This window comes from Prionailurus viverrinus, chromosome A3 (assembly GCF_022837055.1).
Source record: "Prionailurus viverrinus isolate Anna chromosome A3, UM_Priviv_1.0, whole genome shotgun sequence".
Lineage (NCBI taxonomy): Eukaryota > Metazoa > Chordata > Mammalia > Carnivora > Felidae > Prionailurus > Prionailurus viverrinus.
Genome location: NC_062563.1, coordinates 91,167,170 through 91,190,843, shown reverse-complemented (window position 1 = coordinate 91,190,843; position 23,674 = coordinate 91,167,170). Strand labels below are relative to the sequence as shown.

Genomic DNA, 23,674 nt, shown 5'->3' with positions numbered 1-23,674 from the left:
ATGAAATACAAATCGCTGAGCCCCGCTGTTGCACTTTCTGATTGAAAAGGTATAGGGTGGGGCCTGAGAATGTATATTTGCAACAAGTCCCTGCTGGTTCAGGGACTACACTTGGGAGAACCACAGTCCCAGGAACTCTGTATTTTGTGAAATAAGCAGCAGTGTACTCATACTCATCTCTTCCCACTATGGGAATCATGATTATGTAGGACAGTTGCAGATAAAAAAATCAGTTTATTTAACACCCTTTATGTACCAGGCACTTTGTAGGTATTTTCTCACACTTTTACTTCCACTCCTCACAAAAGCCCTGTGGGGTAGGGACTGCCCCCATTTTACAGATGAGGGAACTGAGGCAGATGACCCAAGGTGACCCAGCTAGCAATGGAAGACTTCATTCTGATATATTCAAGGAGCCTGCTCAATAAACAAAAAGAATTTGGGAAAGCCCTGTAGAAAGGAGGTGTGTTTCAACACCTCCTATACAGGTGTGAATGTTGTTGAGCAAGACCATAAGGCAGCAAGAATCATGTATCCTGGCAAATGGTTCTCCCAGGCAAGGCATTCTGGAAGGCTTAAAAGTCCCCCACAGATCCATATTTCAATGAGCTGAGAGTCCCAGGCAAGGCTAGGGAGGAAGCAGCCAGGGGCAGCTGCCAGGATCTTAGAGAACCAAAAGACCTTGATTCTTACACAAGAAGTAGGGAATTATGGCCTTCTTTGGGGGGCAGTAACTCTTGGTGGGAAAACTGCATAAATTCACATGGGGAAAGGCTCATTACAATACCCAGTGCTGGAACAGAAAAAGAGCATGGCCAAGGTAGCAGCTCCCTGGGTGCTTGCTGACGCCCCATCAGCAGGACAGTCAGCAGTGGGAAGATGTGATGTTATGAACCCTGCCAACTCCAAGCAGGAGCTGGTGAGGGACTTCCCAAATGCAAACCCCAGTGAATCTTCTAGCAGTTGGAGGAGTTGAGACTATTGGGCAAAGGAGAGGTCAGAATGTGCACCAAATGACAGAAAACAAGGCATGAGTGGCTGGGGCTAGAAGAAACAGGGTAAGAGCTGGGCTCAGGAAGATGTGAGCCTCTATCAAGGTGAAGGGTGGGACTCAGGCCTCATTCATCATTGTGGCCCTGTTCCTGAGCATAGAGCTCTGGTTGGTGAATGAGTCCCTCGGGGCCAAGAAGCAGAGCAAGCCCCATATGCTCCCTGTGGGGTCTGTCATAGTCTGAAAACCTAACTTTTGTACAGTTCCCTCCTTAGCCTTGGTGGGTTTTATTTTTCCTTACTGCTCCCAGAGGAAGCCATCTGCTTTAAAACCAAAGAAAGGTTGTTTCAGTGGTCATGGGGCTCCTTTCTGTCATCCGGTCTCTGTGGCAAAAGGAATGACAACCAGGGATGTCTTTAATTATGATTTTAGAGTACAAGGTCTCAAAATATGCAGTGAACTGTGGGATACACACATGGCCTTGTCCTATGAGGGACAGGTCCTCTGTCATCTGGCCTGAGGTAGATGCTGGGGTCCAAGTCCTAGCACACCAGAGCCCTTTGAGGGGTCCTGAAGAGGGTGCGGTCTTCTAGTCTGAATTTGGGGCAGGGTCCAGTTGGGGTGGCTCAGATGACATGGGGGAAAACACAAGGGTAGAGACAGAAGGCCAGGAGCTCTTGGAGCGGTGCTTGGAGGGCGACTGACAGACGGGAGGCTTGTGGTCCCCGGCTCAGCATGGGAAAATGGTTGCGGGAACCCAGTTGTCACATGTGGCACCCGGATTCCTCCTCGCTGATTCTGCTGAGAAGGGAAAGGAAGGGGCACCTGTAGATACTCCTTTTCAGTGGACTTCAGTGTTAAGGGACTTCCCAAATGCAAACCTCGGGGAATCTTCTAGCAGTTGGAGGAGTTGAGACTATTGGGCAAAGGAGAGGTCATTCCCGCCCATTCCCGCCCATTCCTGCCCCCACTATCTGTCTGAGGCAGAAGGGAGCAGGGCCCACTGTGGAAATGCCAGCCATTTCTCCTGCTGCCCCCTCAGCATGACAGTGGGCAGGTTCCCTTACCAGGGCGAGGTGCAGAAGGCAAGAGTGGAGCTCCCGGGCTGCGTCAGGCTGGGAGCCGCCTCTCAGAGTCTCCTGGAACACAGCAGCTGCCTCTTCAAAACGCTTTGGTTCCAGAGGGATTAGAAAGAGCAAAGCTTAGGTATCAAGGGGGTAAATGAAATTAAAACTGCCCCTTTCTCAAACTCGCCTAGGCCTCTTGTACCACTAAGACTGTGACAGTGTGGTACTAGGAGCTTTCCTAGAAAATGCAGTGTAGACCCAATCCCCATCCCATCCCACCCAAATTCCTCCTTTGCTTCCAATCTCAGACCCATTACCTGCAGTCCCATCAAGGCCTTGCCCAGGCGGAAGAGGCCTCGGGGCCAGCCAGGTTGCAGAGTAAGGGCCACCTGGGCATCAGCCAGGGCCCACATTGGTTGACCCAGCCGTTCATGGCAGAAAGAGCGGTTTCCAAATAACCTGATAAAGACAAAGTGGCCAAAAGTCTGGATCCTCAACACTTTGCCTTGTCCTGACCTCCGAGCACAGAGGCTAAGCCCCTACTCACCGATGATCCCGAGGGTTGAGCTTCAAGGCCTCGGTAAAAAGAAGCACAGCCTTGTGGTAGAAACCATTTTGGGCCAAGCTGGTACCCAGCTCTGGGGAGGAGAGAAGGTAGGAAGGTTCAGATGGGGCTAACCCAGAGAGGGGAGGGTGAGGAGGAAAAGAAGGAGAGAGATAATCTCACTTGCCAGCTCCTGGCTCTGCTGTAAGGCAGCTGCCGGTAGTCCTGGAGATGCCTAAGGATGGGGAGCAAAGTCAAGTGGGACTCGAGACCTCAGCCTCCCCAAATCTTTCTCCTTTGTTCAAACAATAAATATTGCAGTCAGCATCACCCAATTTATGTAATTTTTATGACAGTTCTGCAAGATGGTATCAGCTCTACCTTCCTGCAGAGGAAACTAGGGTCAGGGTGTCCGTGATGGAGCTGGACCCCAGGTCTCTTGATTCTAGAGCCAGAGAAGTCCTTCTACTGGTCACCTCACCTCTGCCTTAGGGGTCTGTCTGGGCCTTTCTTCTATTGGAGAGCTCCCTTCCTTCTGGCCCATCTTCTCTTGGGGGCCCAGACTTTTGCCTCGGGGCTCCTGGCTCAGTCCCTTGTCTCTGCGGGCACTGGGGGGCCAATCCCCAACCTTGCGCAAAGCCAGAGACACGAAAGTGCTAGATAGATCCAGTAAGTCCTGTGAGCAGAAAGGAGAGTTAGGAGGGGATGGGGATGAAGTATGTCCTGGAGTAGGTGGAGGGATAGGTGGGGGTGGGCAGAGACCAAGAAGGGAAGGAAGGGGAGTCTCACCTCTTCCTCACCACACTGTCCCTGAGCAGGGTTCCCAGGGCTAGATGGAGGGCTCCCATCTCTATCTGGGGTGGCCTTGAGCTGGAGGGAAGGCAGACAGGGATCACCCTGAGCTGCCTGCCTTTTCAGCTCCCACCCTCCTAGCACTGAGTGCTCCTCATACCTGCCTATAGACACTCACCTTGGGCTCCCCACCCTCCTGCTCCAAGCGTTCCTGTCGCCTGCGATCCTTTTGACGCTGCAATGATAATGACGATGATGCTGATGATGTATTATTTGAAAATTCTATGTTTTTTTTAATTTTTAAAATTTCTATTTTATTTTTGAGAGAGAGAGAGACAGAGTATGAGCAGGGAAGGGGCAGAGAGAGAGGGAGACACAGAATCCGAAGCAGGCTCCAGGCTCTGAGCTGTCAGCACAGAGCTGGATGCGGGGCTTGAACTCATGAACCGTGAGATCATGACCTGAGCTGAAGTCAGACGCTTAACCCACTGAGCCACCCAGGTGCCCCTGAACCTTCTGTGTAAATACACATGCACACACACACACACACACACACACACACACACACACACACGTGCGCTCATGCACGCGCGCACGCGCGCAATTTGTATCTTGAAACCAATTCTTCACGTGTACAATAGATTATATGACATGTACTGGGTTAAGAGCTTTGCATACACTCTCATCTAATCCCTACAACTCCAGGAGGTAGGTTTTGTGTCATCCTCATTTTACAAGTGAGCAAGTAGACACAAGAGCCACCAGACAGAGGTCTCACAGTAAGAAAGAGGCAGATTCCAACCCAGCCGGTACAGTGTGACTCCAGAACCACCACATCATAGGGCTTCCATGAGACCTTCCACCTCTGGGCTCTGAGCTCCTTGGCCCCCCCTCTGGCAAGAGGGTCTACTACAGACCACCTTGGGTTCTTTCCTGTTCTCACAAAGCTTCCCTCTTTCCCTCTTCCAAATCCCTCCAGGTTCCCACTCCTTCTGCTTTCCAGCCACCTTCTTCTTGAGTCGTTTCTTCTCTGCTTTCTGTTTCAGGCGCTCCTCCTCAGCCACCAGCTCCTCAGCCAGGTGGTTGGCTTCCTGGAGAAGGAAAGGCAGGTGACGGGAAAAGAGAAAGAGAACAAGAAAACCAAAGGGAGGCCAGCAGTATGGAAGGACCTTGAAAGGTCCAGATTAGGGGAAAATACATATATGGGAATATGGCAGTTGGAGGAGCCCTGGGGGAGGTGAAGCCCCTTGTTGACCGTCTCACCTCTTCAGTCAGCAGGAGCTTCTGGGGCATGGCCACCTCAAGGAGGCTGTCTGAGCCACCGGAGGCAGATGCAGAGGCAGAGGGGCTATGAGGGCAGGGCTCACAGGGCTCAAACCCTTGGGGAGGATACAGGAAGGACTTTCGGAGACCACAGTAGGTGCCCAGTCCCTCGGCCCCTTTGTCTCTGTCACTCTGTCCAGGTGTTTTAGCCTCATCACAGAAATGGTCCAGGAGGTAATCTGTCAGGAGGGATAAGGAAAAGGGAAAGAAAAAAGAACATGAGAGAGAGGAGTATCTGAGGGCCAGCCCTCCCCAGGGTACCAGCCTCGATCCCTGGGCCCGGCCCCTGCACGCCCCACCATGGTGCCACAGCTGCAGCCGCCCGCTGCTCCCATCCACATGGATCCGGTGCAGGCCCTGGGGATCACTCTCCACAAGCCGTCGAAGAAAATCCACTATGTCCTGGGAGGGGGAGGGGAGGGAGGCTGGTATTGGGGGGAGCTCTAGGAGAGAACGAGGGACTTGGCTGGGTTGACCCCTCCACCGTGGCCACCACAAACCAGCCACCCAGCCTGGAGAACCTTATTGGCTGACCTCTCCCCACTCAGCACCTTAAGACACACTGCTCTGGTTTTCCTGGTATCACTACTCTCCTGCTTCCCAAGGGTTCTGTGAGGCCTTTCAGTCCAGCCTTCTCCATCATACAAGATCTCCTCCCCTTGACCTGCCACCACATCAGCCACACTGAGGCCCCAGAAACGGAACCCTCCTACCTGCTCTTCCAGCTATGTCCCTTGTCAAATCCCTGAATATGAGCAACCCCATATAACCTACTCGGGAGCTACCGCATGCCTGAATGAGAGCAGCAGTTCCTGGCTGGCCTCTCCCCTGCACTTCATTTGCTTCCCCTCAAACCAAGCTCTCAGCAGTTACTTCCCTACTCAGCAACTAACTTCCAGTAATTCCCCACTGTCAAGGCCATAGGCAGGACTGAGTCTAGCTCCTCAGCCTGAGATTCGGAGCCTTCTGCAACACTCCCTGGCTGACCTTCCCAATCTTCTCTGTAATTCTCCACTGCTTGGCTGCTTTCATCCCTCTGCTATCAGATCCCTTCCAGGATCTTCCTCCCAACTGTCCCCTGATCCTGGCTGTGAGCTTCTCATCACATCTTGTCTCACCTTCAAGGCCCAGTTCAAATTCCATCTGCCCTCAAAGCCTTCCCAGACCTCTTCATCTCCAATAATCTCTGCCTTCACTCAACGAAGCTCTACTCACATGCTCTGTGTTATACAATTTAGAACCTTATTATTCACTGCTTTTTATTGCTCTCTCAATTGGCAAGAAGCATGGAACTGGAAAGAACACTGCCGTGAAATGAAACTGCTTGCATCTTAGTTCTGGCTCTGCACTGCCCGGTTGTTTGATTGTGAACAAGTCATATAACCTCTCTGAACCTTGGCTTCATCATTCACAAGATGAGAGAAGACTCTTCAAGACCTGGTCCGTTATGTTCTGAGGTTCTTATGAGAATCATTTCCCCAGTTACTGTCAGCTTTAGGGGAGAACAGGAGTCATCTTGTTCCTGTGTGGCCTAATCAGGCCTAAACAGAGCACACCCCTGACTAGGTGGTGGCCCACTGACTGAGAAACTTAGAAGTTACATGAACCTCCAATGTGCTAAACTAATGCATAGGAAGGACTTCAGATCACTGAGGTATAGTCAACTTTCTAAGCAGTTTTAGAGCCAGGGTTTCCATCAGAAGATTGTCCTGACTTCACAGCATCTTCATTTATGCTGCTGTGCACTTTTAGCAACACTTATTTTATTTTCAAACTCAATTGCCTGGTGGGTTTGTTTCAACTTCTAACTGGCCCACTCTAGCCATCTTTAAAAACAAAAAAGGATTACCTTGATCTTCTATTTCTCCCCAAAGCACAGTCTATGCTACTCTCTTAATTCACATTGCTGAACACAATCTAGCAACTCAGTCCTCCATGAATCATCTCCTATCTTCTTGTCCTACCTCAACCTACAGTGGCCAGTGGTCTCCTCTGAAGTTCCTACAACACACCAAGTGTGCTCTCATCTCAGGCTTTTGTACTTGTTACTTCCTCTCCCTGGAATGCTCTTTCCCCAGTGAATGGCTCACCCCTTCAGATCTCTTCTTAAACCTTTTCCAGGAGGCCTTCTCTGACCACTTCCTTTAAAAAGAGAAGCTCTCAACTCCACTCAGCACCCCCTGTCCTTCTTGCTTTATTTTTCTTTGCACTTTTCATATTTGGCATACTATATTGTTTATTTGTTGATTGGTTGCCTCCACTAGATGCTTCTAATTCATTGAAAAAAAGGAATTTTGTCTGTTTGGTTTACTGCTGTCTTTCCAGTGCCTGCAACAGTGCCTGGTATATAGCTGGTGTTCAATATGTGTGCTGAGTGAGCAAAAGCAGAGACTGGTGAGGAGACTATTCTAATAGAGATGCAGTCAGAAGCTGGGTCTGAAGAACCTTTGTGACCCAGTGAGTTTGGACTTCGTCTTGTCAGTGATGGGAGTGGAGTGCTCAAGAGAAACAGCACTGGGGAAGATGAGTCTAGGGGTGGAATGTTTAGTTAGCAGGCCATAGGCCATAGAGAATGAGTTCTTGAACTAAGGCCATGGCAGTGGGAGCAGGAATGGAAACGATGCGCTTGAGTCAAGAGACACTTCCAAAGTGGATTTTAGTGGTTTCATGTGTGAGGTAAAGGAAAGGGAGGATTATGTACAATGATTCTCAGATTTATGCTGTAAGCAACTGGATGTCAGTTCGTGTTGCTAACCAAAATTAAGATTAGAGGAAAAGGAACCAATTTGCAAAGATGATGAGTTAACTTCTAGACTTGTTGAGTTTGAGGTTTTGGAGAGCCCCAGGAAGCAACTGGAGACACAGATTCTCAGGGCTCCTAAATCTGATTCTGTCCTTCCCTCAATAACCCTATCACCTACTTGAGGACACCCAAGCCCCTGTGCCAGACAAAGCCTTTCAAGCCTCTCTCTTCCTTCTTTCCCACTGCATTTCTTACGGTTCCAACCAAACCACTCAAGTCCCACTTCGGTGAAGTCCTCTAAACTTTTCCTTGCCTCGGCGTCTTTGCTCACACTCCTCCCTCCGTTCGTAATGTAATATCTTATCCTAAGGAACTACCACCCACTTCCCAAATCCTCAACTCAGAAACCGTTGTCAACTCAATCCCGCCCACGTCCAGCACTTATCTAGGCAGCGTGGTTCCCGGGGCCCCACGCCCTCCATTTGTCACGCGCTCCTCCAGGCTCCACGGAGCCCTCAGAGCCCAGGGCATCGCCCGGCATAGGCGGGGCTCAGCACAGCTGGTTGGAAAGAGGCGTGACCAAGATAAACCGGACAAGGAAGAGCTAGGAGACCCTTTTACCTCTGCGCCGTAGTCTTCAGGACCGAATTCCTTGCAGAGTTTGGGGACAGCAGCGACCTCCAGCGGACAGCCAGACCGCAGAGGACAGTCTATGGTAAAGGAAAGCAACGGCGCGTCACGGTGTTCAGGTTGGATGGGCCGGAGCCCTACGCCCACCGCGTGAAGCCCAAGACCCTACTGAAAACAGACCCAAGTGGGGCTGCCCTACCCTCCTGGACCCTCTCCTGTCTTGTCACACCTGCTTACCTAGCTTTATCCGCCCCACAGTCTTCGGAATCGGCGCCATCTCTCAACAACAGTAACCCGAAAGTGAAAGATGATCTGGTACTTGATACCCGCCGAAGGGCGGAGTAGGACAGAGTAAACTGCCATCTTTGTTACGGGCAGAAGCCTCCGATTACGGAGCGCGAGAGAGTCCAAGACGGTCCCGGCGGCTCCCGGGCGAGAAATGACGGCTCCTGGGACAGGGCGGAGTCCCGGCGGCAGCGGGCGTTGGGCTGTGCGGGGAAGTGGGACTCGTTAGGTTCGTTCCGGACTCGGCGTCCCATGGCCCAGGGGTCTCGCTCCGGTGGCTTTCTGCCTCCGCTCGCCACCGTGCCGCCGTTTTGGTCACAACCAGAAGGCGCTGTGGAAGAGCAGTGGGAGAGAAGGCAGGCGGGCGCTCTCGGCGGGGACTTTCGTGGCTGGCCGCGGCTGCCGGTTGCCGGGAGCATTCCCTGCCTGAACCCACGGCCCGGCGGAGCTCGGGGAGCGCAGCCGTGGTGGGCTGCGCCGGCGCCAGCAGACGCAGGAGAGCACCGCGAGGCGGGCGCTGCAGACTGGTGGCAGGAGCCGGCAGCCGGCCGCCCCATTCCTCCCGCGCTGCAGCGTCTCCGGGCCGTGTTGCTGCGGCTGCATCGTGAGCGGGAGCAGCTCCTTCAAGCCCGGGACTGCGCCTGCCACCTACAGACGGCCGTGCGCCTCCTGAGGATCCTGAGTCCCAGCGCGACGGCCCTTGGCCCCGGCCCCTTGCCTCAGCTGTGCCGCGACCTGCTGCTGCCTTCCCGTGGGGCTGTCCCGCGAAGCGGCCCACGGGAGACTCCGGAGCCGCTACTCCTGGCGCGTCCCGTTGGACTGGCCGCTCAGCGCCTGGATGCTGCCATCGAGATGCAGCTTCGGGCTCTGGGTCGGGAGCCTGCCAGCCCGGGCTTGTCGTCCCAACTTGCTGACGTGCTCTTGGCACTTCCCGCCTACCACCAGCTGATGGGAAAAGCCTTGAGCCAAATTCCGGGGGCAGCGCGCCCTTTCCCACCCCTCCGTGTGCTCCACCTCCTGACGGGGGAGCGGGGTTGCCAGGTGGCTGGTCAGCTAGATGAGGCGCTCAGGGGGTCAGGCTTGCGGGACCACCTCCGAAGTCGGTGCCAGGAGGAGCGGGAGCTGCTGCCCGGGCTGCTGGGGCTGCTGGGGGGTGTGAGTGATTCAGCCAGCAGTGGACTGGGGCTTGGAGGGGCTGGAGCCCTGTGGAGCCAGTACTGGACCCTGCTATGGGCAGCTTGTGCTCAGAGTCTGGACCTAAGTCTAGGACCCTGGAGGGACCACAGGGCAGCCGCACAACAACTAAGTCAGGCACTGGGTCAGGGTGAGTGATGGGCCTGGGTGGGCATTTAGGAAGACTGGGGTCTCTTTCTTCTCCCTAGCCTCCTCACTCCCCTGCCCACCAGACTCCAAAAGCAGTCCCTTTAGAATGAACACCCCCACCCCACCCCTCCTCCCCACCAGTCAGGCAATAGTATCTGGGCTTTCAAGGCAAAGTCTCATCTTCCACTCAAGTCTTGAGGCTTGGTGGAAGCCTCCCCTCTTCCCCCATCACTGAGTGGGCAGTGGTTCTGGAAAAGGGAAGCCTTCTTTTCAGGCTCCAAGTCATTTCTCCCACTAGCATCCCTGCCTCAGGAGTGTGAGAAGGAGCTGGCTTCTTTGTGTCGCAACCTATTTCATCAGTCCCTTATCTGGAATTGGGACCAAGGTGAGAAGGAAGGGGCATTGGGAGTGACATAGCCCCAGATTGCCCCTTCCTTATCAGACCATACCCCTCATCCTCAGGCTTCTGCCAGGCCTTGGGATCTGCTGGTGAAGATCAGAGCAGCCGTCCCTCATCCTCTCATACCACTGAACTTCTGCAACAGCTTTTCCCTCCTCTCTTGGATGCCCTTCAACAACCCAGGTCAGGGCTGCCCCTCTGTCAGCCTCCAGGTGAGACAAAGTACTGGGGATGGAGGAACAGAACAGTTGAAGGTATCCTCTTTATTCTTTCACTCTGTTCTGAAGCCTGCCTCCTCCCAGAGGGGTTCTATGACCCCTCAGATGTTTCATCCTCCTCTTCCCAGATCCTGCACCCCTTGCTTTAGGGCTCTGTACCCTGCAGACCACCTTGCTCTGGTTTTTGGGTAGAACTCAGCAGCATCTGGCAGCATGGGCCCCAGATTCTTTCCTGCTTCTGATCCAGAAGGACTTACCTGTGAGTAGCTGGGGAGTGGGCAGGAGAGGAGCCTGGGCTGGGCTGAAATCTCACTTCCCATTTCTGCCAAAGCCTCTATTGCATGAGGCGGCAGCTCTGTCTAGACTGGCCTCAGAAGAAAGTTTGTCCCTGGAGGTGGAGCAGCAGCTGGGCCTGGAGATCCAGAAGCTAACTGCACAGATCCAGGTGAGAAGAGCAGGGGCGCTGGCAGTGGCAGTTTAAGAGTCTGTTCTATGCCCAGCTTTGGGGTTAGGATGATGGTGGTGGTGATGGTGGTGGGACATCCCAGGGACTTGGAATCTCTAGAGTCTCTGCTGAATTTATCTTTTCTTACTCTGTTCATTTTTTGTTCTCTCTTTCTTTACCTTGTTACTATGGAAAACTTCAAACATATACAAAAATAGAGAGAAGCGTATAATGGACCCCCATATTCCTACCACTGAGGCTTTAACAGCTATCAACTCCTGGTCAATTCTGTTTCATCTGCATGTCAGGCTCTCATAACAGCCACTAATGATTACTGCCTAGATCCATTATTTCATTAAAGGGTGCAAAGTGGTGATATCCCAAGTCTATCATTTCTTCTTCATTTATTGGTTGAATTATTCCTATAAAGTGAAATTTGCCTTCATTAATTATTTGGTTACTCTGAAGTACATTTGATAGAGAAAAAGCCAGATAAATGATTGAACCTACCCTTCTGTTTACTAGCTTTGATATGATGTTTCTCTTTTCTAAATATATAACTTATATTTTTTTATTAAAGTAATACATGTCCATAGTTTAAAAAGTGAAACAGAATACTGGTGCCTCTCGGTGGCTAAGTTGGTTGGAGCATCTGACTCTTGACTTCGGATCAGGTCATGATCTCAAGAGCGTGGAGCCTGCTTGAGATTCTCTCTCTCCCTTTGCTCCTCTCCCCACCTTGCGTGTGCACGCTCTCTCTCTCTCAAAATTAAAAGAAGTAAAAATTTAAAAAGGTGAAATAGAATATTATTTTAGAAGGGCTTTAATGAAAAAACAATAGCACTTTAACTACCCCCACCCCACCTCTGATTCCTGTTCCACAGTGGTGACCTTCATCTACTCTTGTTTGTCTTCTAGTAGTTTATTTTCTTCTAAACTTATGAATAAAATTATTATACTTCTTTTTAATTTTTCCCCATTTTGCACAGTATCTGTTCCTACTATGGAGGATGTTTCTCCGTCTTTTTGTTTTCTCTCCCTGCCCAAGTTTCTCCTCTGCTCTGAATTATTCTGCCCTGAATAGGGGCGTGGCTACAGAGTTCAGGCTTTGTCCCTCTGCTCCTCTTCTCTCTGCATTCCTTTTATTTATTTATTTTTTAAATGTTTATTTACTCTTGGGAGAGAAAGTGCGACAGAGCATGAGCAGGGGAGGAGCAGAGAGAGAGAGGGAGACACAGAATCTGAAGCAAGCTCCACGCTCTGAGCTGTCAGCACAAAGCCCAGTATGGGGCTGGAACTCATGAGCTCTGAGATCATGACTTGAGCTGAAATCAGATGCTTAACTGCCCCTCTCTCTGCCTTCCTGTTTGCCCACAGTGCCTTGGTGCTGTGCTTCACTCCCCCCTGCCTCAACGGTTTAGCCCTACTCTACCATCTACATCTGCCTGTTCCACCTCAATTTATTGCTGCCTCCTTCAACTCAACATACCCCAGAGCAGGCTCCTCATGAGGAAGTTGGGACAGTGATAGCCATGGGAACTAGCATGTAATTACATGTAATTACAGAAGCTCCATACAGGGTCTCTGTCTCGAGCTGGTGGCTAGACAGCCTCAGAGGAGCAGCAGGGGTTACTGGAGGTGGAGGTGGGCAGTACATAGTTCCTTGGGGAAGTAGTGGGGAGGTGGCCTGACCAAAGCACAAGCTCCCTTTGTGTGTGCATGTGTGTGCATGTGCGTGTATGCATGCATTCAGGCATATACACACTTGTCCAGAGATGGATGGGGGACTGTGGAAGAGAAAGCAGGTTGGCATCAAATTGTGGAGGGCATTGGACACCAGCCCACAAAATTTGGGCTTTGTCTCATGAATGATGGAGAGCCATGGGAAGAGCAGGAGGGGAACAGTGGAGACGGTGATAGAGTCTGATCCAGCTATACTGGTCAGGTTGGGAGATGAGGAGACATAAAAAAAAGGGTCCAGCTCTTGGTGGTGGTGAGAACAGGGACAGTGTGCTTACTGTGTTAACTAACCATTGTGCAAAGGACTCTGCATGCCTTGTTCGTGTGCCTGGTGATTGCACTGTTGGGTGTCTGCTCTGGGCATTCCACTGCATATGGCACTGGGATGGAAAAGAAGAATCAGACATTGTGAGTTTTCTCCCCACCCAGACTGTAATGTCCCAGACAGAAAGACTATTTCATAGAGTGACCTTGTGTTTCCTCGGAGTGTTGGGTACAGAGAGATTCCTAACAAATGGCAGTTGACAATAGGGTAGTTTCCTTGGTATAAATAAGGAGTAAGGGGTTTTGGTTTTCAGGAGAAGAGAGCAAGAATTTGGATTTAGGGGGGCGCCTGGGCGGCTTAGTCAGTTAAACATCAGATTCTGTGTCTCCCTGCTTCGGATTCTGTGTCTCCCTCTCTGTCTGCCCCTTCCCCACTCGCACTCTGTCTCTCTCTCTCTCTCAAAAATAAATAAACATTAAAAAAATTGGATTTAGGATAGGCTATTGTCAGGATATGTACCAGAAGCCACATGGGCTCCACTTCCCCCAATCCAGCCCCCAGGTCCCTTCCTCTCTTCAGGCTTACAAGCATCCAGTTACCTTTTCTTTACAGAGCTGTCACCACATACCCCATTTCTTGGGGTTCCTCTCCAACGGGCTGTAGGGACCTCTCTCTTTTTTTTTTTTTTTTTTTTTTTTTTAGTTTATTTTCTTTGAGAGAGAGAGAGAGCAAGCAGAGCAGGGGCAGAGAGAGGGAGAGAGAAAATCCCAAGAGAAAATCCCATGCTGTCAGCACGGAGCCTGACTCAGGGCTCAAACTCAAGAACGGTGAGATCATGCCCTGAGCTGAAACCAAGAGTCGGACGCTTAACTGACTGAGCTGCCCAGGTGCCCCAAGAACCCCCCTCCCTTTTTTTCTTTTTCTTTTTTTTTCTGCCCTCTCCCATTACAAAAACATAACCTATCAAAGCACAGAAACCAAACCAGCCCATGGGCCTTTTTTGCTTTATGGGTTACAAAAGTAATGGAAGTAGGGTGTAAAAAATATTCAGTTTAAGGACATTCCAAAAGGTCCTGAATCTCAGAAAGTTACAGTGCTTGCTCCTGGTCTGCATATAGTTCCTGCCTTCCTTTCATAGATGGTGGAAGATCATACAATTCCCCCTTTCTTTCTTCAGCCTCTGCCTGTCTGTAGATCCGCAGACCCCTCTCTCTAGCATTTGCTTTTAAACATTGGTAGTGGTGAGGGTATCTCCCCCTTTTTTCCTATTAATGTTCCTATAGAGTAAAATTAACCTGGAGGACTTCCAGACTCTGAACCAACCTGAGAAGAGCAGGGTAATCCTATGACAATTGTCTATCATCTTTTCTGGGTCCAGGCCTTTAGGAAAACCCAATAAAGCTAGGACATCTTTCCTCAGAATTGCCCAAGCCCATAGAATTATGAATACAATTCTGTTCTAGGGCTTTATGAAAGCCAGGTTAAAAACCTGAGATTCAAAAAAGCATCATAATTTGGCAGTTCTCCAACAGAGAAGCCCCTTTTACTTTCTCCATATTTACACAGCTCCTGCCTGAAGAGTCACTAAGTCTCTTTTTTCAAGAATGTCATAAACAAGCCACACAGGGCTTTGAACTCTACATGCCACGGGGCCGGTACTGGCGGCATCATCTCTCTCCTGGTAACTCCTCTTCCCAGCATCCCCTTCCAGGGTTCCCAGGGGTAACAGTGTCCTGACTCCTCCAGATCCTGGCTCCACTTCTCTGTCTCCATCCTTATCCTTGCCTTCCATGTCCCCACAAATCCTAACCATCTTCCCCTAAATGTTCCCTTAGGAGCTCACCAGATCTCCATAGCCTCATATGCTGTCCTTTCTCTTCTCTCATTCCAGAACTGCCCAGCATTCCCAGTGAGTATGCTGGGTTGGTGGTTCGCACTGTACTGGAGCCTGTGCTGCAAGGATTGCAGGGATTGCCGCCCCAAGCCCAGGCCCCTGCCCTTGGCCAAGCACTGACAGCCATCCTGGGTGCCTGGCTTGACCACATCCTCAGGCACGGGATCCGGTTCAGGTGGGGAGAAAAGGAGGCAGTGGCAGAGGGCTGGATGGAACTGGAAAAAGCAAGGGGGTAGGTGGGGCGGAGCAGTTAGAGAGGCAGTAGAGGCAGGTGGCCACATTGTACCTTGGCCTTCAGCCTGCAGGGGGCGCTGCAGCTCAGACAAGACTTTGGAGTGGTCCGGGAGTTGCTGGAGGAGGAGCAGTGGGGCCTGTCGCCAGAACTTCGCCAGTCTCTGCTCACACTCAACATCTTCCAGAGGCTGGATGGTGCCCTGCTGTGTCTATTCCAGCAGCCCCTGCCCAAGCCTGAAGTCCACAGGAGGCCTCCCTGTTGCTGTGAGTCACTGTTCTCCAACTCCAGGCTCTCCTTGACCTGTCCTTGCTACTTTATGTGCTCCATCCCCCATCCACATCACTAACCTCATATAGTTGTCAAGAGTGGTGGTACCCCTCCTCCTGCCCACTGCCTGTCTTCCATTCCTGCCTTACTAGGTATATGCAATGAGGTCCAGACCATGGAATTGCCCAGCAGCAGCCTCAACAGCTTGGAGAACTTGGAGCCCCCTCTTCGGCCTGGAGCACCCCCAGCCCAGACAGCTCAGCTGCTAAGCACACTCTGGGGAGGGGGACCTAGCCCAGAGGCTTACCTGGTGGGAAATCAGCAGGCCTGGCTTGCCCTGAGGCAGCACCAGCGCCCCCGTTGGCACTTGCCTTTTCTTTCATGCCTGGGGACCAGTCCCGAATCCTAAGGAACCTGGGATGCCGAGGCAAAAATTCAGAGCTCCCCATCTCTGGCTGGAAAAGCTCAGCCATTTAGAAGTGCATGTTAAAGAAGCCTACATTGGGAGCCTGAAAGAAAGGATACCTGAGAACCACAAGCTACAAAGAACCTGGACTTAGAAGCTAAGAATCCAAGATCACTCCAGTGCCTGGAGTCCAGAGTAAAGGGCCAAACCACTACAGCCTGGAACCTGGAGGTCAGCATCCTTGGGAGGCTCAGGCCTAGTTCCCCAACAGTGAAGACATCTCAGGGCTATGGAGTTGGGTCCCTGGGGAAAGGGAAAGAGAAAAAGTGATAGAAAGCAGAAAGCCTAGATGCCACTTCCTCTTAAGTCCCAGGAGCCAGGCTGAACACACAATTCATCAGGAACCACAGAGGTGGAATAGGCATTTCTACATTTGGATCACTCCCAAGGATTGTATTACCCTATACTCCCTGTCTTGTTACTATTCAAAAAAAAATTTTTTTTTAATGTTTATTCAGTTTTGAGAAACAGAGAGCAAGCAGGGGTGGGGCAGAAAGAGAGGGAGACACAGAATCGGAAGCAGGCTCCAGGCTCCGAGCTGTCAGCACGGGGCCTGACGTGGGGCTCAAACTCACGAACTATGAGATCATGACCCGAGCCAAAGTTAGACGTGCTGACCCACCCAGGGGCCCCTTCTATTTTAAGTCACTGAATATTAGGCTAAAGGTCCTTCACGTTTAAACTTTGTTTACTCAGAGTTCAATGTGTTTGATCTTCAGTTACTTGAGGAGGCTTTACCTCCCTGGTAGCTGTATAATCCCTGCCATGGCAATGTCCTCACCGAAGGGACCAGCGCTTGACATGGTGTTAACCTAGATCTGGCACAGCAACATACGGAAAGGGAAAGACTGCAGAAGACGGACTAGTTATCGTAGCCAAGTGCAAGGCTTTTGCATTATTTATTGTTTTCGCCGTGGTACAAGAGGACTATAAATGATAGGTATTTACTGACCGCTTACTTTGGGGCCCTCCATACCCTGTATCGAAACCACCTCCCCGCTGGCCTTCCTCCTCTTGGAGTGGGGAGCCCAGGGCCCCAAGCACCCGGAACGCTAGCTCGGCTACTGGAGAATCAGAGACCCCACCCTGAAGAAGCCGGGGGCAGGGAGGGGAGAGCGGCGGTAACGGGCACTTCCGCCCGCACGAGGCCTTCCGGTGCGGAGGTCACCATGGCGGCGTCCTTGGCTCGGCTCGGGCTCCGGTCTGTGAAGCAGGTTCGGGTTCAATTCTGCCCCTTCGAGAAGAATGTGGAGTCGACAAGGTACTAGGAAGTGGGGACGGGAAGGGGCGCGCCTTCCTCCCGCTGGGGGTCTAGGGGGTCTAGCCCTCTCGGCCGGACGCTCAAGCTGTTTTCCCACCGTAGGACCTTCCTCCAGGCGGTGAGCAGCGAGAAGGTCCGTTCCACCAATCTCAACTGCTCGGTGATTGTGGACGTGAGGCACGACGGCTCCGAGCCCTGCGTGGACGTGCTGTTCGGTGGGCTGGGGTGGGGAGGCGGACGGAAGGGGCGCCAGGCAGCCCGCGCGTCCTCAGTCCGGGGCTCGCCGCCCTCGCCGTGCCTGACTCGTTTGTTTCTTCCCCAGGAGACGGGCATCGCCTGATTATGCGCGGTACACACCTCACCGCCCAGGAAATGCTCACAGCCTTCGCCTCCCACATCCAGACTAGGGCTGCGGCGGGGAGCGGGGACAAGCCAGGCGCTGGTACCGGGCGCTGACAGTGCAGAAGAGATCAACAAGCAGATTTTAGCTTGGGATTGTTAGGACACTTACCTAAAAGTTTGAGAGACTTCGTCACTCGAATCACCATCTGGAGGGCCATGGAGCGCCAAAAAGAAAAAAAGAGCGAGCCCTGTGACTACTGATCCAACCAACGTTTCAGAAACGAGACATGATTGGAGAGGGATCTGCACAAACTTGAATTTATTTCATTTTCTTACCATCACTCCCTGCTTTACCCTTTTGAATATGGCTTTTCCCACCACTCACTCAAGGTACCTCTTGCTCTTATTAGCCAAATCCAGTGCTGTTTTTCTCGGTCCTCATAGTTCCATCTCAGTAGCATCTGCCACTTTTAAAATTAAATTTTTAATTTTAATTAAATTTAATTTAATTTAAAATTAAAATTTTAATTTTAATGCCACAAACTCCCTTGTGGAAGTTCTCTTCCTCATGGGTTTTTTTTCTTTTAACCATAAAATTGTACTCTCATCCTTCATTTTCTTCTGTATGTCTGAGCATTTCATCCTGTCATAACTTGAACTCTGGGGTTAAATCCTACATTTCTGTTTGGCTCTAATCTCAACGACTGTGCTATGGTCAGGTTACCTACTACCGATTTCCTCCAAACCCCACCAAACTCTGTGTCCAAAATAGAATTGATAATCTTACACATACATATACTTTCCTCTCCCCCTGACTTCTCCATTCCTTCATCTGCTTCATCTTCTCAGCCACCTGGGCTGGAAACCGCAGCATTATCTCTGCTTCTGCCCTCTCTCTTTCCCTGCATATCCAGTTAGTAAATTCAAAATATTCTTTTTTAAACAAAAGCTTCTGAAATGTTTTCTCCATTCCCATTCACTTTCCTGTATCATTGTATTCTCCCACCCAATCTCCTTTTTTTCTATTGTTGTAAACATAGATTGAATGCTGGCACTGTGAACTTGAGGTTGGGCTGTTTTTTCTGTGTCCCCAGCACTTTGCATAGTGCCTGATACATAGTGTGCAATTAACATTTGCCGAGTTTACAAATATTTACCATCTACCGTGTGCAATTAGTACTGTAACTGTGATTAGTACTGGGATACAAAGATGAATAATGAAACCCAGGAATGTAATAAGTGCTACAGTAGACATGTGAATTAGATGCAATGGTAGCAAGGAAGAGAAAGACATGAGTGACCATTAGGTTTGGTTAGAAGGTGATTGTTGAAAGAGCAAAAAGTCTACCAGTGGAGGGTAGGGCCAGATACCATATTATAGCAAAATTGAAAGCGGATATATGTAGCATAAAGTACTAGCTTTATATAATGAGTTTGGATGGGAGGTGTGATAGTAGCTAGAGTAGCATAATGATGTCGAGTAGGGTGTTTTAAAGGATGATAGGGACTTGTACTTTATGAAAATACCTTTTAAAAAGTTTTTTTAGTGTTTGAGAGAGAGACAGAGTGTGAGCAGGGGAGGGTCAGAGAGAGACAGAGACATAGAATCGGAAGCAGGCTCCAAGCGTTGAGCTGTCAGCACAGAGCATGATGCAGGGCTCAAACCCAGGAACCCTGAGATCATGACCTGAGCAGATGTCAGGAGTTTAACTGACTGAGCTACCCAGGTGCCCCTATGAAAACACCTTTTATGCTAAGGTACAAATGTTGCCTCCTTCCTACAGCCTTTCCTGACCTGAATATAAGCTATCCTTCTCCTAAGCTGCTTCACTTCGTGGTTTGTAGAAAAGCGGGGGAAATGCATTCTCGAAGTGCATGCACCACCATTCTGGTCCTATTAGGATTCATCTAGATAAGGAATCCTGGACTGAGTGGATATCTGATTTCTCTAAAGTTACAGGTCGCTTGAAGACTGCTGGAACAGGGCCCCTGGATGCCTCAGTTGGATAAGTGTCCCACTTCGGCTCTGGTCATGATCTCACAGTTCCGGAGTTCAAGACCCACATCCAGCTCTGTGCTGACAGCTCAGAGCCTGGCACCTGCTTCTGATTCTGTGTCTCCCTCTGTCTGTCCCTTTGTCTCTCATGCTCTCTCTCTCTCTCTCAAAAGTAAACAAACATTAACAAAAAAAAAAGATTTCCCGCTTCCTTTTGGGTCCACTCCAGCACACTCCACTTAAGTTGGAAAGAAGGCATGAGCGTGGGCAAAACGATCCGGTCTGTTTTAGATACACTTCGGCTCTACGCTAGCCACTTCCTGGCTCTGTGGCCGGGGCCAAGTTACTTGAATTTTCTAGGCCACAGTTTTCAGCCACCTGCCTGGGGCGGGTTAGGGGGCGGTTAAATGTCAACCACTCGGGATGGCGTCTCAGGTTGTTAATATATAGTCATTTGAAAAACAAAACAAAAAAAGCCAACGTGAGATTACTTGTATCTACTAGCCTGTGAAATCCGCAAGGACGCCAAAGAAACGTTAACCCAGGGTACAGCTAGCCCTAAACCACGCGGGTGACGGCGGTTCCGGACTTTGAGACTTAATCTGACGTGGCGGGGCGGGACTTCCGGTGGGAGACGGAAACGGAGCGAGAGGCGCGGACCGGCAGGCGCGGGTGACAGGTCTGTGGTCTCCGGGCGCAGCGCGGAAGCCGGGGAAGCAAGGCAGGACCTGGGCTCCATTGCCGCCTCTCCGAGCACTGCGACGCCGACGTCCGTGCCAGGATGGCTCGGGGCGAGCGGCGGCGCCGTGGAACCCCGGCAGAAGGAGCGCGGATAGCTGAAAGGGTGGTTCGGGGCGGCCCCGCACGACGGGGCGGCGCGGCCCGTGGCACTGTCGGGAGAGCGGCTCTGGGCGTTGTGGTCCTGTCTCTGGCCCTGGGCCTGTCAGGATTCTGGCTGCTGGCGTGGCACCGTGTGCGGCGGGCGGTCACACTGCACTCCGCGCCCTCGGCACTGCCTCCCGACTCTTCCAGCCCCGCCGTGGCCCCGGACCTCTTCTGGGGCACCTACCGCCCTCACGTCTACTTCGGCATGAAGACTCGCAGTCCGAAGCCGCTCCTCACCGGTAACTGGGTCTCGGGGCGGGAGGGCAGGCAGGCGGACTCTTAATCTGGGCGCCCCAGCTTCACGCCAGAACAACAGTGGGGAGGGATGGTTCAGAAGAGTTATGAGGATGAATGATCGTGAAGTTCTCGGAGACCCAGAGGGACAGGTCCCCTGCTCTCTCTTTGACTTACGTGGCCATTCTACCCCCAGGACTGATGTGGGCGCAGCAAGGCGCCACCGCAGGGACCCCTAAGCTCAGGCACACGTGTGAGCAGGGGGACGGCGTGGGTCCCTATGGCTGGGAGTTCCACGACGGTCTCTCCTTCGGGCGGCAACACATCCAGGATGGGGCCCTAAGACTCACGACTGAGTTCGTCAAGAGGCCTGGGGGTCAGCACGGAGGGGACTGGAGCTGGAGAGTGACTGTAGAGCCTCAGGTCAGGGCCTCAGGACACCCTTCCCCCAGCCCAGACTCCCTCCACCCTTTCTTTGCTGCCAGCAAACTCAGTATGTTGTGAAGGTTAACAGCAGGGGCTCTGAATCTGGCTGCCTGCCTTAAACACTTGCCTGTATAGACCATCTCTATTTACTATCCATAATCTGTGGTTTCTGTGTCTGCAAAATGGAGATACAAATAGCACTTTACTCATAGGATTGTAGGAATAAAAGAAAATGATGTGTAGAGTTCTTAGCATAGTACGCAACACAAAAACACTGTTTCCCAGAGAACCCTGTGCAAATCTCTATACCTCATCTCACTAGGTACTTAACGCTCATTGACCCTCAACACTGCAGATATATGTTTACCATGTTGCTCCTGCATGGCGTCCCTTTGAGTAAGGCTGGATTTTCAGGAGAGACTACTAATCTAATGCTATGTTTTTCTGTCCTCCTTGGTCACACAGGCCTCGGATACCTCTGCCCTGCCTTTGGTGTCCCTGTTCTTCTATGTGGTGACAGATGGCAAGGAAGTCTTAGTACCAGAGGTTGGGGCCAAAGGGCAGTTGAAGTTCATCAGTGGACACTCCAGTGAACTTGGTGACTTCCGCTTTACACTTATGCCACCAACCCATCCAGGGGATACTGCCCCCAAGTATAGCAGGTAACGGGGAAGAGAGTGTGGGGTGATGGTAGGGATGGTATGGATGCTGACTTAGCCTGATATCTATCTCCCCCACTCTACCTTCTTTCCACCAGTTAGTTCCCTTCTCACCAGGCTCCAAGTCCCCTGCATTGCCAAGACCCTCCCATCTTGACTCTCCTGATCACCTCTTATTTCTCTTTATAATCCCCACGATTTTCTCCTGAGTAATATTTCCAATTTATCTTCTTCCCTTCAAGCTACAATGTCTTCTGGTCCTCCAACCCAGGACTTCCCTTGCTCACAGAGATGGTGAAGAGTCGCCTAAGAAGCTGGTTTCAGCATCGGCCCCCAGGGGCTTCCCCTGAACGCTACCTCGGCTTGCCAGGATCTCTGAAGTGGGAGGACAGAGGCCCAAGTGGGCAAGGACAGGGACAAGGGCAATTCTTGATACAACAGGTGACACTGAAAGTCCCCTTTTCTGTGGAGTTGGTGTTTGAATCGGGCAGTGCCCGGGCAGGAGAACGACAAGCCCTGGCACAGTTGGCAGGCAGCCTGCTCACCCAGGCCCTGGAGAGCCATGCTGAAGCCTTTAGAGAGCGCTTTGAGAAGACCTTTCAGCTGAAGAAGAAGGGGCTGAGCTCTGAGGAGCAGGTTTTGGGTCAGGCTGCCCTCAGTGGCCTCCTTGGTGGAATTGGCTACTTCTATGGACAGGGTCTGGTGTTGGCAGACATGGGGGTTGAGGGGTCTGAGCAGAAGGTGGACCCAGCTCTCTTTCCACCTGTCCCTCTTTTCACAGCAGTGCCCTCCCGATCATTCTTCCCACGAGGCTTCCTCTGGGATGAGGGCTTTCACCAGCTGGTGGTACAGCGGTGGGATCCCCGCCTTACCCGGGAAGCCCTAGGCCACTGGTTGGGGCTGCTCAATGCTGATGGCTGGATTGGACGAGAGCAGGTACTGGGAGATGAGGCCCGAGCCCGGGTGCCCCCAGAATTTCTGGTGCAACGGGCAGCCCATGCCAACCCCCCAACCCTGCTTTTGCCTGTAGCCCACATGCTAGAGGGTGGTGACCCTGCTGACTTTGCCTTCCTCCGCAGGGCCTTCCCCCGTCTGCATGCCTGGTTCTCCTGGCTCTACAAGAGCCAGGCAGGGCCAGTGCCACTATCTTACCGCTGGCGGGGCCGGGACCCCGCTTTGCCAACCCTGTTGAACCCTAAGACACTGCCTTCAGGGCTGGATGACTATCCCCGAGCTTCACACCCCTCAGCCAGTGAGCGGCACCTTGACCTGCGGTGCTGGGTGGCACTGGGTGCCCGTGTGCTGGTGCGGCTGGCAGAACAGCTGGGAGAGGCTGAGGCAGCTGCAGAGCTGGGCCCACTGGCTGCCTCACTGGAGGCAGAGGAGAGCCTGGATGAGCTGCACTGGGCCCCAGAGCTAGGAGTCTTTGCAGACTTTGGAAACCACACAAAAGCAGTGCAGCTGAAGCCTCGGCCCCCCCAGGGGCTGGTGCGGGTAGTGGGCCGGCCCCACCCTCACTTACAGTATGTGGATGCCTTGGGCTACGTCAGTCTTTTTCCCATGCTGCTGCGGCTGCTGGACCCCAACTCATCCCGCCTTGGGCCCCTGCTGGATGTTCTAGCTGACAGCCGCCATCTCTGGAGCCCCTTTGGTTTGCGCTCCCTCGCAGCCTCCAGCCCCTTTTATGGCCAGCGCAATTCAGAGCATGATCCTCCCTACTGGCGGGGTGCTGTGTGGCTCAATGTTAACTACCTAGCCTTAGGGGCTCTCTACCACTATGGTCATCTGGAGGGTCCCCACCGGGCCCGGGCTGCCAAGCTCCACAGTGAGCTCCGTGCCAATGTGGTAGGCAATGTGTGGCGGCAGTACCAGGCCACAGGTTTCCTTTGGGAGCAGTATAGTGACCGGGATGGGAGGGGTATGGGCTGCCGCCCTTTCCAAGGCTGGACCAGCCTTGTCCTACTAGCCATGGCTGAAGACTACTGAAGGGGGAGGGTGAGAGGGGAGCCAGGCCCCCACTCTGGACTAAAGGGACCAAGTCCCTAGCTTCTGCCCCCAGCCCTCAGATACTAGCGCTTCAAACTTTCCTCAGCTCATCTCAGGTGTCTCCTTACTGTCATCCCACAAAGCCCCGGGGTGAATGTGAATTCAGAGTCTATTTTTCTAAATAAATTGGAAAACCATGCCAAACTCCATTGCTTTTGCCAATTTTGCCTCACCAAGAAGTCTTAGCTCAGTCCAGA

General features: G+C 51.9%; 4 protein-coding genes across 12 annotated transcripts; 3 read left to right on the top strand and 1 right to left on the bottom strand.

The window, feature by feature from the left end:
- Positions 1–214: 214 nt before the first annotated feature.
- TTC31 (tetratricopeptide repeat domain 31) lies at positions 215–8,458 on the bottom strand. 5 transcript variants are annotated; one of them, XM_047853553.1, is made up of 13 exons: positions 8,328–8,458; positions 8,082–8,170; positions 5,017–5,119; positions 4,658–4,896; positions 4,402–4,485; positions 3,573–3,629; positions 3,392–3,472; positions 3,084–3,278; positions 2,786–2,837; positions 2,606–2,696; positions 2,376–2,517; positions 2,059–2,160; positions 215–1,792 (listed from the first exon to the last, which is right to left on the bottom strand). In XM_047853553.1, exons 1-13 carry the CDS (start codon positions 8,365–8,367, stop codon positions 1,499–1,501), a joined length of 1,569 nt encoding a protein of 522 aa, XP_047709509.1. In that variant the 5' UTR covers positions 8,368–8,458; the 3' UTR covers positions 215–1,498. The 5 variants fall into 5 exon arrangements, with proteins under 5 accessions (XP_047709509.1, XP_047709511.1, XP_047709506.1 ...); XM_047853555.1 differs by having other exon boundaries at positions 215–1,789; XM_047853550.1 differs by having other exon boundaries at positions 4,658–5,119.
- A 169-nt stretch (positions 8,459–8,627) lies between these two features.
- CCDC142 (coiled-coil domain containing 142) lies at positions 8,628–15,574 on the top strand. Of its 5 annotated transcripts, none has more exons than XM_047853538.1 (9): positions 8,628–9,699; positions 9,997–10,083; positions 10,161–10,310; positions 10,445–10,575; positions 10,648–10,761; positions 14,333–14,447; positions 14,658–14,835; positions 14,959–15,158; positions 15,315–15,571. In XM_047853538.1, the coding sequence occupies exons 1-9, from the start codon at positions 8,628–8,630 to the stop codon at positions 15,569–15,571; spliced, it is 2,304 nt and encodes a 767-aa protein (XP_047709494.1). The 5 variants fall into 5 exon arrangements, with proteins under 5 accessions (XP_047709494.1, XP_047709493.1, XP_047709495.1 ...); XM_047853537.1 differs by having other exon boundaries at positions 10,161–10,352; XM_047853539.1 differs by having other exon boundaries at positions 10,161–10,352; positions 10,445–10,761; positions 14,966–15,158; positions 15,315–15,574.
- Positions 15,575–16,777: 1,203 nt separating this feature from the next.
- On the top strand, positions 16,778–18,292 carry MRPL53 (mitochondrial ribosomal protein L53). The gene is made up of 3 exons (XM_047853565.1): positions 16,778–16,889; positions 16,992–17,104; positions 17,212–18,292. Exons 1-3 carry the CDS (start codon positions 16,798–16,800, stop codon positions 17,343–17,345), a joined length of 339 nt encoding a protein of 112 aa, XP_047709521.1. The 5' UTR covers positions 16,778–16,797; the 3' UTR covers positions 17,346–18,292.
- A 1,200-nt stretch (positions 18,293–19,492) lies between these two features.
- On the top strand, positions 19,493–23,624 carry MOGS (mannosyl-oligosaccharide glucosidase). Its single transcript, XM_047853534.1, has 4 exons — positions 19,493–20,351; positions 20,543–20,769; positions 21,238–21,434; positions 21,674–23,624. The coding sequence occupies exons 1-4, from the start codon at positions 20,009–20,011 to the stop codon at positions 23,415–23,417; spliced, it is 2,511 nt and encodes an 836-aa protein (XP_047709490.1). The 5' UTR covers positions 19,493–20,008; the 3' UTR covers positions 23,418–23,624.
- The last annotated feature ends 50 nt before the right edge of the window (positions 23,625–23,674 follow it).

Bases quoted from the DNA above. Each gene is read 5' to 3' on its own strand.
- TTC31 (XM_047853550.1), bottom strand. From the start codon at position 8,367: ATGGCGCCGATTCCGAAGACTGTGGGGCGGATAAAGCTAG. The intron at 8,171-8,327 runs GTAAGCAGGTGT...CCTTTACCATAG, and splicing joins TGTGGGGCGGATAAAGCTAG to ACTGTCCTCTGCGGTCTGGC. The intron at 2,161-2,375 runs GTAATGGGTCTG...CTGGAACCAAAG, and splicing joins AGGCCTTGATGGGACTGCAG to CGTTTTGAAGAGGCAGCTGC.
- CCDC142 (XM_047853535.1), top strand. From the start codon at position 8,628: ATGGCCCAGGGGTCTCGCTCCGGTGGCTTTCTGCCTCCGCTCGCCACC. The intron at 10,084-10,160 runs GTGAGAAGGAAG...CCTCATCCTCAG, and splicing joins TATCTGGAATTGGGACCAAG to GCTTCTGCCAGGCCTTGGGA. The intron at 10,353-10,444 runs GTATCCTCTTTA...TCCTCTTCCCAG, and splicing joins GAGGAACAGAACAGTTGAAG to ATCCTGCACCCCTTGCTTTA.
- MRPL53 (XM_047853565.1), top strand. From the start codon at position 16,798: ATGGCGGCGTCCTTGGCTCGGCTCGGGCTCCGGTCTGTGAAGCAGGTT. The intron at 16,890-16,991 runs GTACTAGGAAGT...TTCCCACCGTAG, and splicing joins AAGAATGTGGAGTCGACAAG to GACCTTCCTCCAGGCGGTGA. The intron at 17,105-17,211 runs GTGGGCTGGGGT...TTTCTTCCCCAG, and splicing joins CTGCGTGGACGTGCTGTTCG to GAGACGGGCATCGCCTGATT.
- MOGS (XM_047853534.1), top strand. From the start codon at position 20,009: ATGGCTCGGGGCGAGCGGCGGCGCCGTGGAACCCCGGCAGAAGGAGCG. The intron at 20,770-21,237 runs GTCAGGGCCTCA...TTGGTCACACAG, and splicing joins GAGTGACTGTAGAGCCTCAG to GCCTCGGATACCTCTGCCCT. The intron at 21,435-21,673 runs GTAACGGGGAAG...CTTCCCTTCAAG, and splicing joins ACTGCCCCCAAGTATAGCAG to CTACAATGTCTTCTGGTCCT.